Here is a 21,348-nt window from a genome sequence, read left to right as displayed (position 1 = left end):
TCTAGAAGAAAAATAATTATATGTATTTACTTACTTGTAATATTTGTCATTTGACTTCTTGTATGCGACTGCTTTCTATTTTTTAAACTTAGAATTTTGATAATAAGAATTCGCTACGATGATATCCTAGCTATTCAAGCCATAACAAGAATTTCGGAAAAAGATCTTCAAGAGTCTACGCACGCATTGATTGACCGTGAGAATTAAAAGTTTTAGTCTATTAGAAAACACAAAGTTTTATATATTTACATTAAATAAATTTTGCAGCCGCAAAAGTACATTGAACATAGAGAAATTTTGTCGTAAGCACAATTATTACCGAAAATATCAGAACATTTCCGTTGCCACCATTGGCCGAATTACGACGAATTGCTATTATTATAAGTGTAAGAAGATAGCTGCCGAATGCGAGAAATGAGAGAGCAGTTATTGCCAGTTGGAAAATTTTTGAAATCTTCGTGTCTTTGTCTTTTTCATCGTTATGGTCCCCGTATTGTCGTGTAGGCTTCTTGCCACTTCTTCTCAATGGCAGTGCCATTGGCAGCGTTAGCGGTAATTTCTTGCTAGACGCGTTCATATCGTCGTTTTCATTTTCGTCAGTGATATCTATAAATATAGAAATAAATATAAAAATTTAGAAAACTCTGAGAGAATAAGTATAACGATATATACATAATGTATAATAACAGTTAAAATAAAATGTATAATATTTCCAACTTTCTTTCTTCTTCTCCTCTCTTTTTCACCCTACTCCCTCCCCTCCTCCTCTTTTATAACATTTGATTTGTTCTTGTTCCCCCCACCACTAATTTTAATAGATTTTTCCATAAGACGTGGTGGGGCATTTACTATAAATAATGCGATAATGCAGCAGTCATGCCAAAAGTGCCATCGCTACTGCACAGTAAAGAGCATTAGCTTTTCTTGCATAAGCGATGGCAGGAGATGATGATGTGGACTACATTTCCCAACTACCACCAGAAGTTGCGAGCATAATTTTGAGAAAGCTCGATACTTTAATTTTGAGTAAGCTCGAAAGGTCTTTACTTTCTTTCAGTTTGGTTTCTCAACATTGGAAAGAGTTAGGTAACTATGAAATAACGCGTCGATTTGCGGCAGAATACAACGTAAGTCTTTTTCAGATATTGAAGCATTGAATTATTTTCGTAGATTAAAGATAGAAATAAAAAATGTATATCAAGCTAGATTTATGTGTGCTCACGTGATGAATAGTAAAGTATTAGTAAACATAAATATACATTAGCAAATTTGAGAAACTGACGAAAGTTCTTGGAACCCCATAAGAGGACCAAGTAAAGAGTATTATATATAATAAAAGATTTACAATGATTTACCATTTTTGCTTGCAAGAGAAGATTTAATTTGAATGAGTTTGTCCATTGGTAATTCGCTTAAGCTGCGAATTTCATTCAGATATAAAGATGACTGATCTTCGAATGCCACTTTTAAAATGCAAAATGCACACAACACTAATATATTGCGATACATAGTTGGAGTTCTGAAGTTTTTAGTGATTAATATACAACGTAACATGTTTTAAGTATCGCAAAATGTTAAAATTCAATTTTCAATATATACTTATAAGAATAAGCCAAGGAACTTCCGTTTGATATGTCAAATGCCTTTTGAATAGATTCTTTTAACGATAACGACGATAGCTACGCGAATTTGAGATGTTACTTCCAGCACCTTTGCCACTTTAATAATTCTTTTTACTACTTCTAATAGGAATACGACTAAATCGCGCTGCGAAACACGGTTGCCACATCTCGCGCTTTGCTGGCAAAGCAAGAAGAATGACATTCGCATTTTCTTCCGTCGGAGACGCAACGGAATGGAAATAAACGCACAGTTAACGCAAAACATCCGTTATGATCCTGTTTTACGAAGATCCTCAACAGTCTTAGTGCCGTGGGACAGTTTGATTTGACGAAATGTCCAGTGTTTCCTCTTGTCTCCTGTTTTGCGTCTTTTGAATAACTATATTTGACGGTGTACAGCTCGCAAAGACCGAAAGTAAGCCTGTTTTTCTTTTACGAAGTTTATCTTTTACGCGTGTATTGAAACTTTGCTATTATATTATAATTGATAACCAGTAAGTGATAATGGTAATCGGTTAATTATCAACTTTAGTTTGAAAGATTCGTCCGTCGAACGTGATTTAAGTTGGAAACGGTTCTTTCTCACTCTATAAGGCTTTTCAAGACCTTTCGAACGAGACCTACGTTTGCCTATTTATCTGGTTTTATTTATGAAATAATTCAGTTTTTCAGTGATTTTAGTTTATCGATTCTGTCTTTGAACATGATTGTTTATCCAGGAAAAAAAGAATAATTGCATTTTTTTTAATTTTAGATGTTCTAGATAAGATAAAATCAGGATTGCAGTACGCCACTAACTATTTGGAAACAGCTATGGATATTGCCGATCTAGTATCTAATGCCCTAACTAGACCGGAGGATGATCCTACTTGTGGCTTATCTGAGTGCATAGTTTGACAGGTTAAAATTATATTGAAGTTAACTTCCAATCGTATTAACCATATCAAATAATTTTTTTCATCCAATTAAATCGATTCGGTCGGTCTGTCAAACTATGCACTCGAATGAGCCACAAGTAGGATCATCTTCCGGTCTAGTTAGGGCATAAGAGTCTAGGTCATAAAGAGAGATGAGGAGAAGACGGGAGTAATGAGGCAAAGCAACCATTTGGCCCTTCAAATCTCGTTTCTGCATTCTTTCGACTTTTCGGACTTGATTCATCTAAAGTCGCAGCAAGTGCACAGCAAGTTAACAGCGTCATATTTCTTGCCCAAATGGTAAATAATTTACGTATAGATATGCACATTAGAAATTATTCAGATTTTTTATTCTTGTAAAACTCTGCACATTTAAATAATTTTTTTTAACAGATAAGTTCGCTCTTTGGATTGAAATTGCCGCAAAACAATAATGCTTGAAATATTGCTGACAAAGATCTAGCTTGGGATCCCTTGAAATTTATTTTGGACAATAAAAATGAAAAAGTAAGTTGTCAATATGAAATATATACGATTTTAATTTTGATTCAAATATGCTTAAATAGTTCATTTAATTTATTTAATTTTTCAATTAGATATGAATTTCTTCAAATTAATTTACAATTAAAATCATATTGCCTGATAGTTGCACATCAAATTCGAAATTAATCAAAACTTGTAAATTTACAATTTGTCAATTAATTTTTGAAAATTAATTTTTTTGAATATCCACGCATAAACAGAAAATGTATTAAAAGTACACAGTTGTACTTATCATGTTTAGATCCGAAACTTGGTTGATCAAACGAAGGATCCGAATCTACCGAATCAACTGATAGCGAGTATGTGTAGTTCCGATTCCGCTTGCATTAGATTACTGTTATGTAAATTGACCGATCAAACGAGCCCGCCGAAGGCGGGCGAAATTCGATCGAAATTATATGAAACGTCTCGTTCGAAGATGATGATAATATGTAGTATGGCTTGCCATGCTTAGCTCTACAACATTTAGAGCATAACAAAGAATTTGAATAGCGCGGTTAGGCCAGTTGGTGGCGCTTCCCGCTTCCGTTCGTCATATTTTTTTGAGATTTGAGGAGAAAAAGAAAAAGAAAAGACTCATTGAGAAAAACAAATTGATTTTTTTTTTTTTTTTTTGGGGGGGGGGATGGTGAGAGGGTGGGAAGATCATCATCTTCGAACGAGACGTTTCATATAATTTCGATCGAACTTTGCCCGCCTTCGGCGGGCTCGTTTGATCGGTCAATTATATTACACGTCTCGTTCTCGATGATGATAATATGTAGATCTTTAGAGTACGAAATGACTCTTTCATTGTACATATCTTTTTTTTTTTTTTTACTTATTTATTTATTTTGTTAATATTAACAAGAAATTACAAAAAAGTTTTTATTTTTTCAGTATTGCACTCGCAAATTCACTTTTTGACTTTACAATGGATTTATTGTAAAATTTTGCGAACATTTGTGAACCAGCAGTCCAACCTGCTGTTCGTCTAATCGTATCGATGCTTACTCCCTTTTGGAATGCCGCTGAAACAGATGCATGTCTCGTGCTATAGGCTGTAAATTAGCTAGTATCTATACCCGCCTTGGATAATAAGGATTTTATCCAGTGTTCTAACGTTTGGGCTGATGCATCATTATGTGGTTTTACTGTAGAGATGAATAATTTTTTATTTTCTCTTGTCCTTAACTTTCTTGTTATTTCTATATAATCCATAACTGCTGATGCTACACATAGAGAGGGTTTTTCTTTAAAAAACGGTAAACGCAATTCTGGTTGAAGGGACCCGGGTTTTGATGTTTTTAAGAGATCTGTGATCTTGATAGTTATTTCCGTCTCTGATATTTTGATGTTGGTCATCCGAATAGAAGCTAGAGTTTGTAAACGGTGAGCCGTCATTATTGCTAGTAGTGTGGCTACTTTTTCTACTGCTTCCTTCAATTTTAATTGATTGATAGGATGCAATTTTTCTAAGAAGGAGAGAACAAGTGATGTATCCCAAATAGTATCATATTTGGGTTTTGTGGGTCACTCTTTAAATGCTCCCTTCAAAAACCTTGATATGAGACCATCTTGATGAATATTGTTAGTAGAAATGAGGGCAATAGCTGAACGAGCTGAATTTAAAGTGCCATAGCTGGCACCGTTTTTGAATAGGTGCGTTAAGAATTTGATAATGTCTGAAGACCTAGCATTATACATATCCAACCGTTTTTCTGTAGTAAAATTATACCAACTCCTCAAAGGGCTTTAATATTGTTTGAGGGTGGATTCTGTGATGGAATTAATCAAAATATCAGCTGAAGGGTCATCTAGTCCCCTTGTCATAAAGGCACGCCTGATAAATTGCCTACCATCAACGAAAGGTTCGCAGCCAGCGGATGTTTCTTCTTTCTGCAAGGAGATAGTAAGAGATTCTCATTTGGATTTAAATATAACGGGGGTTCAATGAGCATGGACATAAACAGGGGGTACCACGGTTGGGCTGGCCATCGAGGTACAATAAGTATTCCCCTTGCTTTGTCAGATAAAATTTTTCTTAATGATCTTAAGATGAGTGCAAAAGGCGGAAATGCGTAAAAATTTTCATTTTTCCATGAAATTGTGAATGCATCTACTGCTGTAGAATCAGGATTTGGAAAACGTGAACAGAATCTCTTGCATTTTTTGTTCAATCTTGAATCGAATAAATCAATTGAGAAAGGTCCAAAGAATGCTTTAAGAATTTTTATGAAGAATTTATCATTGAGTTCCCATTCTGTATCTATGTTAGTAATGCGAGACGCATAATCTGCTTCTACATTTGATTTTGACGGGATATATGAAGCAAAAATCCATAATTTTTTGTTTTTGCACCACTGCCATATTTGGCGAAATAAGTCACTTAGATGAGGGAATTGAACACCACCAGCCCTGTTGATATAGGCTATTGCAGAAGTATTGTCTATTCTTAAAAAAATTTCGCAATTATATAAATGTGATGCAAAACATTTTAGGGCAAAAAATGCTGCTAGTAATTCAAGATAATTTATATTAAATTTCTTTTCTACATTTGTCCATTGATCATGAGCATATACTCCCTCATGGTGAGCACCCCATCCTGTTAGAGACGCATCCGATGATATTACAGTTTTAAATCTGTTTAGTCTAATGGGATTGGAACTAATCATAGCATTGTGTTGCCACCAGTCTAAATCAACTTTCATACTTTTGTATATTAACATTCTACCCTCATAGTTATTATTATTTATGAGTAAAGACAAAAATTTTTCCTTTCTAGTCTTTTGCAATAGGTAGAACTGTACGCTACAGCCGGACATGCAGCAGTTAGGATACCTAGTAATTTTGCCACTTCACGAATTTTATAATATTTTCCTTCTTCAAAACTTTTACATAAATTTATTATTTGTAACCTTTTCTTGTCTGGTAACTCTAAAGTATAATCCACGGAATTTATTATAAAACCCAAATATTTGCATTTTTTATTTGGTATCAACGCACTCTTTTTATAGTTTATTATAAAACCTAGTTGTTTCAACAGCTTTATTGCGTCATTAATGTTACTTAAACATGACTGAAAAGAATTGTTATTGAAGAGTAGATCATTTATGTAAATTATAGACAAAATACCCCGTGTTCTTAATTCGTTGATAACAGGTTTCATGATCTTAGTGTAGATATATGGACTAGTGCAAAGACCAAAAGGTAAACATGTAAACTGAAAAATACTATCTTGAAAACGAAATCTTAAAAATTTTCGATAATCCTTATGAATTGGAATTAAGAAATATGCATCCTTAATATCTATTGATGCCATATATTCGCCTGGATTTAATAACGCTTTTGCTGTACGTATATCTTCCATTTTGAAATGTGTTTGAGTGACAAAGAAATTTAGATCCCTTAGATTTAAAATAAACCTATTGGAACCATCTGGTTTCGGAACTAAGAAATAAGGAGAAATAAATTGATCCTTGGATTTTTCACATATTTCAATTGCTTTTTTAGCTAATAATCTTTTGATTTCTAATTGAATTATCTTTAATTCATTATTCAACCGAAGAGGTTCTTTGTAAGGAGAAATTTGATGAGGTGGCTCCTTAAAGGGTATCCTATAGCCTTGCAAACATTTAAGAATGTATTTATCATTGGTAATTCTAGTCCATTTATTATAGAATAGTTTTAGGCGACCTGCAATATCCGATACCTCATTTACTTCTTCGACGCTGATTGAGTCGTCTTGCGACTCGAGTTCTCTGATGGTTTCTGGTTGTACTTTGTGTTTCTCTGTTTGAACTGAAGTTGCCGTCTTTGATATTGAACCCACCTGCCTGTATCTCGCAGGTGGGTTCTTCAAGTTTCCCTGACTAACCTTCTGAGTGGTGTTCTTTGATTTTTCAGATGCTTTAATGCTGGAACAGGCCTTTTCGACTGTTTTAGCCTCTTTGATTTGCTCAGCAAATTTGTTGCCATAAAGCCACTCATCTGGCTTAGTTGCATCCATCACTGGTTTGACTGATTTATTCAGGAGAGGAGTGATAAATGATTTTCTAGCCACTGAATGTTGGTGAAAAACATCTGATATTAATTTTCCAGCATCACAAAGGTATGTCATGAGAGTTTCCTGATCAATTCCATCTTCAGATTCAGATAGAATCATAGAGATTGCCGCACCTAGAGCCGATAGGGCAGAACCCACTGAATTTTGGGTTTCTGTAAAATGTCCATCGCGTTTTTTCGCAATTTCTAACATTACAGGAATTATTTCAAGATTGATTTTGGGAGGTTCCACGAACAAATCTTTTTTCCGTGGATATTTTTCAAGATTTTTCTTCTTTTCCTCCTCGGGAAAACCTTCCTTTATCCATTTTTCCCATCTAACCTTTAATTCATGATTAAATGTGACAGGAATTTCCTTAGTATCAGAAAGATCTTGCCCCAAAATATCCAACATCTCTTTTGAAATAGATGGTTTGTCATCGGATGTGGATGGTATTTCAGACTCTGCTGAGGCTTTATTAGCCAAAATGGGAAAATTTTCTTTATTTTCAGTGTCTGAAAGATAAAGAAAGAAAGGGGGAATCTAAGATGAGCATGATTGACGTGATGGTGCTCACTTATTATGATTTACGAAAGTATTCTTATTGAATTTTTCGCAACAATGCACCCTTGTCAGTGTCGTGTGGACCTGACAAGAAATTTTTTGATATTCGTATGGAATAATCAAAAAAGGAAGGGGAAAACCTATTTTACCTACCTCTGGTTGTAAACTCATGCTCATCTATAACCAGATCTACTGATTTATTATCAGTTTCTGTTGATTTTTGAGTCAACAGACATAGCTGGTTTGCGAGGTTATCCAACTGATTCTGCATTTTTTGCAGCTTTTCATCAGCGTTGTCACGACTTCTATAGCGATCTCTTGATTTAAAGCGTGAATGTTTCCTTTTTCTATCCTTTCTCATCATGAAAGGATGAAAACTTTTATTAATTGTGTGAAAGTAATACAACAAAACTGTGTGAAGCTTTACACAACAAAACAATATGACGAACGGAAGCGGGAAGCGCCACCAACTGACCTAACCGCGCTATTCAAATTCTCTTAGAGTTATACTCTAAATGTTGTGGAGCTAAGCATGGCAAGCCATACTACATATTATCATCATCGAGAACGAGACGTGTAATATAATCATTTTTTGTCATAAGAACGGTACAAAACTCCCTTAATAATAAATCGCAAAATCACATACATGGAATTACTGCGTGGCTATCGTCTGTAGAGGAATTCGAAGCAAATAGCGACAGATGCGAGAGCAAACATACCGATTGTAGTTTATTTTCATTGCAATAACAATTACCATTGTAAAGAAACGAGAAAACGATGAAATGACTAAAGTAAAATATTAAACAGCGCATTCTTTGTCTTTTTAATATATGTATTGCGGTTTTTTTCTTTCTTTTTTACATATTTCATACTGCAACACTATAGAAAAAGCAACAATACTTTTACATAAAAAAAACATTTAATGTTAAAATTATTGTTAACTAAGTATGTAATAATAATAAATAATTATAACTTCTATGCTCATACTTTTTGTATGTATTATGCAGATAATTCATGATACTATGGCATTTCTATAGCATCTCTAAAATCAATAGTACAGAGTACACAATAATGAATAAAAGTAGTTAATTAATCGAGCCTAATGTGTACGAATTCGCAAATAAATGCAAATATTTTATTTGAAAGCATAGAAAATATTCGCAATATAATAAAAACGGTACTAATACAAAGAGTCTATACACTTTGGAATCTAGAATTTTATTATCTGTACTTTAAATTAATTATATAATTTCATTGTTTTAACTTTTAAAAATATGTTTGGTACATATTTTCAATATCTGTAAAATTAAACTTTAGCTTTTGAGATCGAGAGAAAGGAACGCTTTTTATCGATAGATTTCCTAAAACGTTAATAAAGTTAATAAAATAATATTTATATAACAATTATACAAACACAAAAAACAATAAACAGTATGTTACATAATTATAAGTATATATTCTGTTGGATTTCAGACGAATAGTTTGAGAAATATGTTGGTCGTGGTAAATAAGTAGAACGATGTGATTGATTTTGATCTTACTTTACTTTAACACTTATTACAACTACGTGAATTCTACTATCTATCTGAATAACTATGTGAATCTGTAAGACTCAAATTGACGCTAATAGAGATCTGATTGACTGTAAGTCTTACAAAAATGACTGCAGTTTTCGATAATCTCTCGCTTTTTATAATGAGACCATCGTTCCCCTCTTGAGGATTTTTCTCAAATTTTAATACGCTTGCGCGACGGCTCAGGCGCTCGCTTCGCAGCTGTATCTGGACCTATGCCCATACGGTTCTATACATCCCGCCCACCAATTAATATCAATTAATTTTTACATAGTCGTACATTCATGCTAATCAGTCGTCGGGAGTTTACATAGTTTGTTAATTGCTCTTTTACAAGTTCCATTCGCGGTTTTCAGTGTAACGACGCGCACTTTGTTATCTGTACCCATATGAGTTTCGATGACTTTACCTAGTTTCCATTTTACAGGCGGTACATTATTATCTTAAATTAGAACAATATCATCGATTGCTAAATTAGATTTCTCGATCCTCCATTTAGTTTTACTTTGTAATGATGTCAAGTATTCCCTGTTCCAACGACGCCAAAAATCCTGCGTCATTCTTTGCACTAATTGCCAGCGGTCAAGTCTTTTGATCGGCACGTCGCTTAAATCCGTTTCCGGAATGGTTGTCAATGATTCGCCAATGAGAAAATGACCAGGTGTCAATGGTTGTAAGTCTGCGGGAGTAGATGGCAATTGGCATATTGGACGTGAGTTTAAACACGCTTCAATCTGTATCAAAACTGTGGCAAGTTCCTCGAATGTCAAAAGATTTTGACCTATTACGCGTTTTAAATGAAATTTGCAAGATTTTACACCTGCCTCCCACAGACCCCCCATATGAGGTGACGCTGGTGGAATGAATTTCCAATCGATATTGTTAGGAATACAGAATTCATCGTTTACGACCTTGGCACCTTCTTTAATAAACTGTCGCATTTCGCAGAGTTTGTTTCGTGCCCCGACAAAATTAGTTGCATTGTCGCAGAAAATACGCTGTGGACAGCCTCGATGTTCTACGAAACGTCTAAGCGCCGCGATAAATGAGTTCGAGCTTAGCTCGCTGACTGCTTCTAGATGTATTGCTTTCATTGAAAAGCAAACGAACAATGATATGTATGATTTATTGGTTTTTCTGCCGCGTCCTCGATTAACTAATGTTACGACTGGTCCGGCAAAATCTATTCCCGTTATAACAAATGGACGCTTCGGGATGACTCGATCCGCCGGCAACTGTCCCATTGCTTGTGACAATGGTTTTGGATTGTTGCGGAAGCAAGTCATGCAGTCATGTACAGTCTTTCTCGCCAAGTTCTTTCCCTTAATCGGCCAATATCGCTCGCGGATTGCATACAATGTTGCCTGAGGGCCGGCGTGCAGCAGTCTGCGATGCTCTCGCTCAAACAACAATCGAGTAAGCTTGCCTTCGTAAGGCAACAGAATCGGATGTTTTTTGTCGAACCTTGCTAACGAGTTCTGAATTCTGCCGCCCACCCTGAGGAGTCCTAATTTGTCTATGAATGGACTGAGCGACAACAATTTACTGGTCGATCTGATTTGTCTTTTTGCCTTGAGATCCGCTATTTCGTATGAGAAATGAATCTCTTGAGTTTTACTAATTAATAATTGATTCACCTTATGAATTTCGTCAATCGAAAGATTATTGTAGTTACGTTTCTCTTGAATTAATTTACAATTAAATATAAATCGAAAAGTCCATGCTAAAATACGTTCGAGCCTTGATAATGACGAATAATTGTTTAATAGATTTAAAATTGTTTGATTTAAATTTTTGACGTTCGAAAATACTCGTAACTCTGTTTTTTGCTCGGATTTTATTGTGTTTATCTCTTCTTGTGAGAAATTAGTCAATCGCGTTTTAATCGATAAACGGTCGTTAATTTTCGCCAGCCACTTGGGGCCTTCCCACCAAATTTTACATCTTTGCAAATTTTCAAGACTAGCTCCGCGCGAAATCAAGTCGGCAGAATTGTCCTCGCTCCTCACATGATACCAACAATTTGACGGAATAATTGACTGGATTTCCGCAGTTCTGTTCGATACAAATTTTTTTGGCGCGATGGATCACCCGATATCCATGCTAATGCAATGGTAGAATCGCTCCATGCGTATATTCCGTCGAATTCGATTTTAAGTGCTTCTTTAACATTTTTCAACAATCTTACTAGCACAATAGCACCGCAAAGCTCGAGTTTAGGTAAAGTAATTGTTTTATTTTTTATTGGTGCCACTCGTGATTTTGAACAAAGTAATGCAGAGCAGAAATTGTTATCCTTGTCCGCGGTTTGCAAATAAACGCACGCTCCATACGCTCTTAATGATGCGTCGCAAAAGGCGTGTAAATAGAATCGAGTCGCTGTACCTGAAATAACTCTCCGAGGAATTTCGATAGTGTTTACGGTTTTTAATTCCTCTGCGTACGCGCTCCATGCCTGCTGAAGCTCGCTTGTCAATGGGTCATCCCACTTCAGATCTGCTGCCCATGTTCCTTGCATTATCAGCTTGGCTCTAATTAAATTGGGACTAATTAGATCCAACGGATCGAACAATCTTGAGATTGCTGATAGCACTTCTCGCTTTGTTTTGCTAGCGCTCGTTATGGATTGAATTGAGAATTCAAATGTATCTCGCTCGGGATGCCAATTCAATCCCAATGTTTTTACGTTATCTGTACTATTCGTATTGATTTTTACAGTTGTAAATTCCTCGACTTGCTCGACTAATTCTAACTCCTTTAAAATTTCCTTGCAATTTGAGCGCCACTTATGAGGCTCAAATCCGCCACTAGTCAATAATGTTTTTAATTGCGAAATTAAACTGATCGCATCGTCCTTGCGCTCAACTCCGGTTAAAATATCGTCGACGTACAAATCATCTAACAATACTTGTGATGCTTGACTAAATTGATAGCCAGCATGACTCGCCAAATGTTTTACGCAACGTATTGCCAAAAACGGAGCACACGCTAGTCCGTATGTTACTGTATTTAGTCTAAATTCTTCTATAGGCTCGCTTGTAGAAAATCGCCATACAATTCTTTGACAGTCTCTATCTTGGTCGTCAATCAAAACCTGTCGATACATTTTTTTCAAATCGGCAGCAATTGCAATCGCATGTAATCTAAATCGCAAAATTATATTTATTATATTGTCTTGTAAATTTGCTCCGGTCATTAATGTGTCGTTTAATGAAATGCCACACAGACGCGGTTTTCGCAGAGCCATCGAATACTACGCGTAGTTTCGTTGTAACGCTCGATTCGCGTAACACACCGTGATGCGGTAAATATATCGGTGTTCTAGTGCTCGCTTCCTTGGTTATTTTAGACATATGATTTAGTTGAATGTATTCTTGCATAAATTTTGAATAAAAATCGTAAAATTCTTGATTTACTTGAAATTTGCGTTTTAAATATTTCAATCGTCTTATTGCTATTTCTTTCGATTCGCCGAGCTCCGCTCTGTTTTCTCGGAAGGGCAACCTCACGACGAAACGACCAGACGAGTCTCGACTCATCGTGTTTACGAAATAGTCCTCACACGCTTGCTCTTCTATAGACATCATAACGCGTTTTTCTACCGGATATTCTTCTAATTCCCAAAATTTTAACATTATTTCGTTAATTGAGCTTTGTTTCAAGAATAAACACGTATGAACATTTAATGATGATTAATTTCTTAATTGATTTGCAACTAGATGATCTGGTATTGAGCCTGCTAATATCCAATCGAGTTTGCTATTTTGCAATACAGGTAATTCGTCGCCGAGCTCAATTTTTCCGGTTTCTAACAATTGAAAAAAGAATTCTCCGCCTATGAGCGCATCTATGTTGCTCGGATTGCCGAATAACGGATCGGCCAACTTGATATTTTCCGGCATTGACAATAGTAGTATATGGCAGGTATGGGGCGTCACAACAAATCCCCACCACCTACCCCATATTTGACCCACTGACCTACATTTGGTCTGGCGTCAAAACAAATGACGTCACAGGGAGGGGAGGGGGAAAAGATGGCGGCAGTGGGTCCAACATGGCGGACGTCTACAAGATGGCGGCTGTTGACAAGATGGCGGCTGTTGACAAGATGGCGGCTGTTGACAAGTGATTTTTAAGGCCGGAGCACAGACTTTTACATAAAGCATAACGCATAAGCATAAGGAAATTGATTGGTCTATATATAAGCATAAGCAAATGCATAAGGAAATGGACCAATCAATTTCCTTATGCTTATGCGTTATGCTTTATGCAAAAGTCTGTGCTCCGGCCAGTATTTTTCGGAATTGAGAAAATCCAAGCTGGGTTCGAACCTGGATCGCTGGATTTCTAGTCCTGGTCCTAGTCTGCTGGGCTACCTATACATCTAATGATAGTAAAATGGTGTGTCGTATATTTATGGCTATGGGACCTGGCAGGGAAGGGATGTATATATGCTGGGACCGCGTCTATATGATGTACCCCGGACTCTCTGGCAGGTATGGAGCATGTAAACAAACGACGTCACACAGTCGCCTCTAGTCTGCGAAGGGAAGGGATGTATATATGTTGGGGCCGCGTCTATACGAGGTACCCCGGACTCTCTGGCAGGTATGGAGCATGTAAACAAACGACATCACACAGTCGCCTCTAGTCTGCGAAGGGAAGGGATGTATATGTGCTGGGGCCGCGTCTATATGAGGTACCCCGGACTCTCTGGCAGGTATGGGACATGTAAACAAACGACGTCACACAGTCGCCTCTAGTCTGCGAAGGGAAGGGGCGCATTTATACTGGGACCGCGTCTATATGAGGTACCCCGGACTCTCTGGCACGTATAGCGAACAAAAGAATGACGTCGCAGCGACGAATGATCATGCGACTTTTAGTTTGATATTTGGTGTGATGGTTAAGGGGTCGAGCGCGCGATATTGCGTGAACGGGGTGAGCGTCAGCCACCCGTTTTCGCAGATTGAGCGTGCTGTAAAAATTGACGATGGCGAGTGGAGCGTGCAGGAACATGCAAAAAGGGGAAGGAAACGAATGCAAGAAATAAAATACAAAATCGTTTATTTGGAATTTTTTTTAAAAATACATAATTGAACATTACAGTCAAAATATAAAAATATTTTATTCGACTTACTGAATACATTCTAAAAATATTATTTCAAAGCGCGTATCCAGAAATGTTAAATATATGAAAAAAATGTTTTATTTAAAATTTTTAAAAATACATCGTTGAATATTACAACAAGTACTAGTAGGTAGTTTCGTTTGCTCATTCTTTTTGCAAAGAAAAATTTTGCGATATAAGCATACTATCAGTCTGTCGTTTTGGTTATAATCATCGGTGAAAAGACGAAGAAATTGCTGAAGGCTGTAACCAAGAGACAAATAGTAAAGAAACACGCAACAATATTGACCGCATGTTTGCGAAAAAAATCCTTGTAGCTGCTCGATGTTCCATCGATACGTGATGGAATTTCGTCGAAGTCGCAGATGAAATCGTTGATCCGAGTGTGGCGGGATTCCGTAACTATCGAAATATGTGCCGGTACCATGCTCGTCGATGTAAAAGGCGACCCAGTGTCTTCCGGGGCGGTCATGTTCGTCTGTATTAGCGACAATGGCTGTCGACCTCGTCCACACCCTCGGTAGTCTGTCGGCAGGATAGATCCCGCATATCTGACATTGAGACGATGCAACGCGTGTAAGATTTCCAACGAATTCATTTGTCGCGTAACAAGACGGTGCTCGCGTGCGAGGAATTATTTGTATAGTAGAGTCGCAGGGGTTTACCTCCTTACGCAAAGAGTAGACGTTCTCGAATGATTGTGTGTTAACGGGGATGGTTTGTTGAGCGTAGCTATCGGTAGGATATTCTTCTTCTTTCTTTACGTACGGTGTATCTTTTGCAATGTAATAAAGTGATTGATTCTTCTCTTCTTCTTCTTCTTCCGTAGCGTTACGCCACGCTTCGATATTGCGAATTATATCAAGATTTTTATTCTTTTTCATAAAAACAGCACTGTCAGTTTTTTCGCTTACGCTCCAATTCTCATGAGAAAGATCATCGCAGTTCCAAACGATGCTACACCCGCTGCTAGTGTTTTGAGTGACTATCCAGCGTTTCAATTTGCAAGCGTTGCGTAACGCACAAAGAAGCTTGTCTGTAGAGCAAAATCGAAAGCCGTGGTGAGAGCACCGATGTCCGCTCTCTTTGACTTCTGGTAAATTTTTAAATGCCGGAGAAATTCCTTCTAGATTATATACGTTTCTGGAAAGTAGACGCCTCAGATAGTGTGCCTTTTCCTGCCCCCTGCTATAGATGTAGCGCGCTCGACGTGTTATTTCACGTAGTTGTATTACGAAACATTTAAGATCAGTTTCACCATCGAACCACTCGATACCGTGATAATTTCGCGAAAGCCAGTTGTTTTCTCGTCTCGATTTATCGGGTAAATTGTCAAAAGGATAGGGAGGCGTCATAATCCAGTGTCCGATGATTGGTGAGTTAATCGCAACGACAGCTACTTCTTTCGGAATAAACTTCTTGGCGGCATCGCGGAAACCCTGTATATCAATGACTATATCCATAGTTATGTCCAAGTACTCACTCTTTATTTTCAAACGAAGCGACGACGTTCGTGTCTCGAACAGGACTGAATCTGTTTCCGCTGCTTCACACGCCATTTAAGAAAACAGACGTGAGGGAAAAATGTGTGTAGTAGTAGTGGTGGGAGGCGGGGGTTTGGCGTTATAAAAGTCTAACCGGCAAAATCGACGATAACTTGTCGAGAGGAGTCTATTTCTAGAATGTTATCGAACTCTGCGTAAACGATACAATTAACGGTCGCGGTAAGCGCCTTTTCAAATTTCACTTCTAATCGCAAACTACCATGTTTCACGAGATTCCAATGTCCGGCGCAATGAGCGGACAAGTCGGGGGTAAGATCGAAAGCGAAAAGAGTGTAGCCCTGGCCATAATCCTCTCTACTTATAGAATTTCCCTCGTTCAAGAAGTGAATGCCGGTTCCCGAGAAGAGCGTGTGGTAGGCTTCGACGTAAAGGCCTTCGTCTTTCGAGAAGTTCGGTTGTAACGGTCTACTGGGAATTTGCATACCATCGGCATACAGAGAAAAGAAATTTATACCGTAGTTTTTGAAATTAAACGGATTCAGTTTTCTATCACCATTAAACGCTCTGTTATCGACAAAACCGACTATTACACGTTTTGGCAGTTGTCCGAGTATTACATTATCTATCGATTCCCCTACGAGTCCAGCGTGAATCGTAAATGTTTTAACCTCGACTTTTGTGAGAGGATATTTGGCGGTGGTTTTACTCAACATTCTCGCATGCGAGAGTAACACACCAGGGCTTATCTTTGCTCTTCTAACGAGCAGACTAGCGTCTAGAAGGCGTATTTTTGACAGTGAATTATATTCCATAAGGCAAAACGAATCTTTCGAGCGAACGAGCCTCATTCTAACTTCCACCCCGTTGATTAAGAATTTATCCTGGTTGAAAACGTCGCAGTGAAGATGGCCTATGAGATTTAGCGCCTGTTCGTCTCGAATGTAACGCGAGCGTCTCACGAGAGCCTGATTTGGGGTTTGCGACTCTAGGAGGGCGTCCATTAAACCTGGGGTATCCATATCCCACAGACAGCAAGTCAGATGGGAGTTTTTTGTGGGTGAAGAATAATTTAATAACGCCTCGATGTAAGCCCGATACGCGTAAGCGTTGTTTGGGGGCGACACGAGTTTTTGATTGAAATATATGTCGATTTGGTTGAACATGGAATGCAGTAAATGATTTACAGGACCTACTTTGAATTCGGGGGTGCCAACGGCGGTACCACCTCCTGCTAGGGGGGAAGATTCTACGCGTACGCGAAGACTCAGCATGGTGTGCGTGAGATCTAGATAATCTTCTCCATGACCGGGTATGACGAATTCTATAGGCGCGTCGTCCGCGAGCGACGTTACGGGTTTGTAATAAATCCATTGCGAATTCTCGATGCTGGTTTGTGTGAGTGGTAAAGAAAAGAGATCGAGTTCACTTTTTAAACACTCGTTTGAATGTGTATGAAGAAAGGACATGCTCCGTAAATTCCTAATTCACGCACTGATTAAGAGAATATGTCGGCTACACTACGTTTCTTGACTCGACGACGCCTCGTGGTGCCGGATGGCTTTTTGCTGTTGGTCTTTCTAGCCGCTGTGCGAATTTTCTTTTTTTTCGTTGTCTTTTTTTTCTTTGTGATTTTTCTTCGCACGCTGCTATTTTTCGACGATTTCTTTTTGCTCGTCTGACGATGAGGACGACGACACTTAGGAACGACACCGCGATGCGTCTTTTGTGACTGAAGAAAGGAAATTGAAGCGCGGCTGTTTTCGCTGATACTTTATAACCTGTACCCTTCATCAAGCTAGTTATTTTTTCTTGGGCTTTTCTTTTGAGATTTCCACTCGATTCCTTGAAACGAGATTTGACCGCCTCCTTGAACGGTGTATTATTTTCAACATCCTCCATCACGCTAATGCCGGCGCGTAAAGCTTCTTTACCAACCGCTCGTACACCTTTACTCAGATAAGGAAGCGCCCTCCTGAATAATCCTCCGAGAAAACTACCGATTCCGTGTCCTCGTTGATAGGGTGCTCCGACGAAAACTCGTGTGATTCCTTCACTCCGACCTCCGTTTTGTATATCGTAATATTCATGGTCCTCCGGTCTAGTCATAGCGTGCGGCTTTTCCGACTGATTTTTTCTTACTGGAAACGTCTAAAGTGCAACGTCACCGTCAGCGTTCCCGATTGGAATGGTATTCTTTTTCCGAATTGATCTTTTATATCTATTTCAATCCTACGAAAATACGTTTGTCGTAATGGTATATAATGCGGGACGGAGAAATGTTTCACTTGATTCGCTCCGTACGCGTAATAATGACCGTAATGCTGCAGCTCGACCGGTACTATTCGAAGAAGTGGAGTTTGCACATCGCCGGTTATATAAGGTTCACAAATATCACAATAAACAAAGAGTTTATCGGGAATACCGCGCAGCAATCCGTGTGGTTCGAGAGTATAGAAATTTCCAGCGCGCCCTCTTTGTTCTCTTTTAAACCCGAGTTTGATAAAAGGTGCTGTAAAAATATCTTTGGAATTAGGATTAGTTGCAGTAAGTGTTGTATAGAATTCGATTTCACTAGTCGTTAGGGCCCCACCGCAACCGAGTATTCGTAGAAGATTATCGGAAACGTTCATATGGTGAACCAGATTGCATTTATTCAAACGAGTGTTTAAAAAGTGAACTCGATCTCTTTTCTTTACCACTCACACAAACCAGCATCGAGAGTTCGCAATGGATTTATTACAAACCCGTAACGTCGCTCGCGGACGACGCGCCTATAGAATTCGTCATACCCGGTCATCGCATGTAATCTCGAACAAGATTTTACCACCACTAGCGTCTTCTAGTGTCAAATTAATATGCGAATTTGCATTTTTGCACGCCGAATTAATAGCAGAGATAAGTTCCTCGATATTTTTGTAAATACCATTCGGTATTACTCCTTGCGTCGACGTTAACGTCGTCCCGCCTTTCCTCGTCTCGCGACCATTTTCAATATCGACGAATCTAATGACATTTTCACCGTGATTTATGTGTAAAAAAGTAGTGGGAAATTGGATCTCGTTAAGCGCGACTTCCCATTCGCCGTGTAAGTGTATAGGATGGGGTAATTCTGTAATGAAGGAAGTGGTTGCATTGTCCGGAAAATAACGCATACTACTATTGCTGGGAAGAATCAAGAGAAATTGATCCGTCCTCATTTCGAACAAGCGAGGTTAAACCCGAAGCAGGGATCCAAGAATCAAACTTGCTGGGATAACCACGCCAGCTAACCAGCACCTGTTTATTATTACCGCGACCCCGACTTCTTATCACACGATCGACGATAAACTCCTCTTCCTGCAAGTTTTTCTCAACCCGAGCCAATTCTTGTTCGTAAAAAATGCCGTCTATGACTTCTTCCGCTAAATCGCACAGCTCGTACACACGTGGTTTTCGCCAATCGAGTATACGGTGAATTCGAAATATCTCCTCGCTCCACCGTGCCTCGTATTCTTTCTCGAAGACAACTTTTGCTCTACTGATACGAACGAGATCACCGACGTGGTATTTAGCCTTTCGACGTTTCTCGTTCGCTTCGTCGTCGTTGCTCCTCCATTGGCGCGTTATATTTTCACGCGCGATACGTGCATTTTCTCTCGTAACGACATACGGTTGCATTCTGGTGCTCGAATGACGGGTGTGATTATAGGCGTTTACGATATTTTGCAAAACATCGATGTAGCGTCGCGTATTTTTATGCGTAAAATAACGCCACATTCGTTCTTTCAACGCTGTTAAAGCGCTCGACGATGGCGGCTTTGACATCCGGATTGCGGGCTACGCGAAAACAAATGTCATTTTCTTCCAAAAGCTTTTGTAGCGGTCGCCCGACAAATTCTTTACCCTTGTCCGTTTGTAGGTATACGGGTACGCGTCCGTTACTTCTCGAGAGCACGCACTGGAAAGCTCCCATTACGGAATTACTCGTCTTGTCGCGCAATGGTTCTACCCAGACGTATTTACTAAGTACATCGATAATCACGAGTAAATACGCATATCCGTCGTTGTAACTTTTGAGATTTCGGAGTTCGATCAAATCAGCCTCCCACAGATCGTCGATATTCGTTACGTTGTAATGCATTCGTGGAAATTTCCGTCGCAATGGACGATGCAGTGTGTACGCATCTTGCGCTTCGAGCCATCGCACGACATTGTTACGGGATAAATTTGCCGCGCGAAACAGATTATCGACAGCCGAATAACCGGCATAATGCGCGGGATCATAGTACAATTTTTCAAGACCCGTCATTCCAATTTATTCCAATCGAGCAGGCGTCTCGCTACCGGAGAATCCGTGTTTCTCTTAGGAGTGGAACTCGCCGTAGGACCGCTAAGTTTCGCGATATTTTGCGAAGAACCGACTGCTAATAATTTTTTATTTCTCACTAGTGTGGAGGGAATGTTCAAGTCGTGAAGTAACCGCGCGAACTGAACTCTTCCCACGGCTTTCACGGTTTTTCTATCGCGCATCGCCTCGTTTATCAGGTCTGAGATATTTGAATCTTTTACGACGTTACCGTCTATAGTCACGACTCCTTGCTCATCCCAACTAATTCTACTCGACGATGTTTTATCGAGTAGGTGTTTTGTTAGTAAGCGAGCTTTGGCACGGTAAGATTTCGGTACGCTTTCCACTATTCTTCCGACGCTTTTCATCACCTCGAGACTTGTGTCGTGTTCTTTCGGGAAGCTTCTCGTACGACTAGAGTCCGGAACGAATGAGCCCGTGAGATAGTGCGCCGGTACTCCTTCACGTGTGTCCAACGCATTTTCGTCTTTTTCTTCTTCTTCTTCTTCCTCGGCGTTACGCGTGTCGTCCTCTTGATTTCGTCGTCCTCGTGCTACTCGTACAAAGTGAAGATATCGCCAAAGAACCTCTTTGTACATCTTCTATCTCTCGGCTTCATCCTTCGGATAGGGTGAATTAAGAATTTGACTCAACTCCGCATCGAGTCTGGATAAAGGGGTCCCGGGAGTTCGCACGGAATTATTATTATTAGCGCTTTTGTTGTTCTCCGATGTGTTTTCCACCAGAGGTACACCGTCGGTAGTCGGCTGCGGATGATGTAATTGACGCTGCATTCTCTCGAGATTTTCCGTAGAAATTAAAACCATTTTTTTCGCTCTTTCCATAACGCTCAATATTATTTTCTCTCTTGTGTTTTAATCCGTCGCCCTGTCTATAATTCGCGAAAATAAGGCCTCTAATAAAGGAACGATGATATAGGATAAGAATCCACCTCGTTGTACCAATAGCTTTTTTTTATTCTTCCAATTTCCACGCTTTGACGCGATACGACGCAGCGCCGTTTTGTATTTGCTCAGACGATTTTTTTCGCGTCGTTCGAGCGCAACGTTACCATTGAGTGTGTTGAAAACGCATTCGCAAATACAGCGAATAAATTTTTTATCCGCGGTTCGCAGGAAGG

General features: G+C 38.9%; 1 protein-coding gene and 2 pseudogenes across 1 annotated transcript; 1 reads left to right on the top strand and 2 right to left on the bottom strand.

Annotated features, from left to right (window-relative positions):
• Positions 1 to 935: 935 nt before the first annotated feature.
• On the top strand, positions 936 to 9,482 carry LOC137000746 (uncharacterized; annotated as a pseudogene).
• On the bottom strand, positions 6,265 to 7,707 carry LOC137000544 (uncharacterized; annotated as a pseudogene).
• Positions 9,483 to 16,008: 6,526 nt separating the features above from the next.
• LOC137000745 (uncharacterized protein F54H12.2-like) lies at positions 16,009 to 17,346 on the bottom strand. The gene has a single exon (XM_067358097.1). The coding sequence runs from the start codon at positions 17,344 to 17,346 to the stop codon at positions 16,009 to 16,011; it is 1,338 nt and encodes a 445-aa protein (XP_067214198.1).
• Positions 17,347 to 21,348: the final 4,002 nt, after the last annotated feature.

The sequence above is a fragment of the Linepithema humile genome, chromosome 6, assembly GCF_040581485.1.
Source record: "Linepithema humile isolate Giens D197 chromosome 6, Lhum_UNIL_v1.0, whole genome shotgun sequence".
Classification (NCBI taxonomy): domain Eukaryota; kingdom Metazoa; phylum Arthropoda; class Insecta; order Hymenoptera; family Formicidae; genus Linepithema; species Linepithema humile.
The sequence above is the reverse complement of the archived record's forward strand: the minus strand, read 5'-3'. Positions and strand labels throughout refer to the sequence as shown.

What these genes read in the sequence shown, in the direction of transcription:
- LOC137000745 (XM_067358097.1), bottom strand. Translation starts at nt 17,346, where the DNA reads ATGTCCTTTCTTCATACACATTCAAACGAGTGTTTAAAAAGTGAACTC.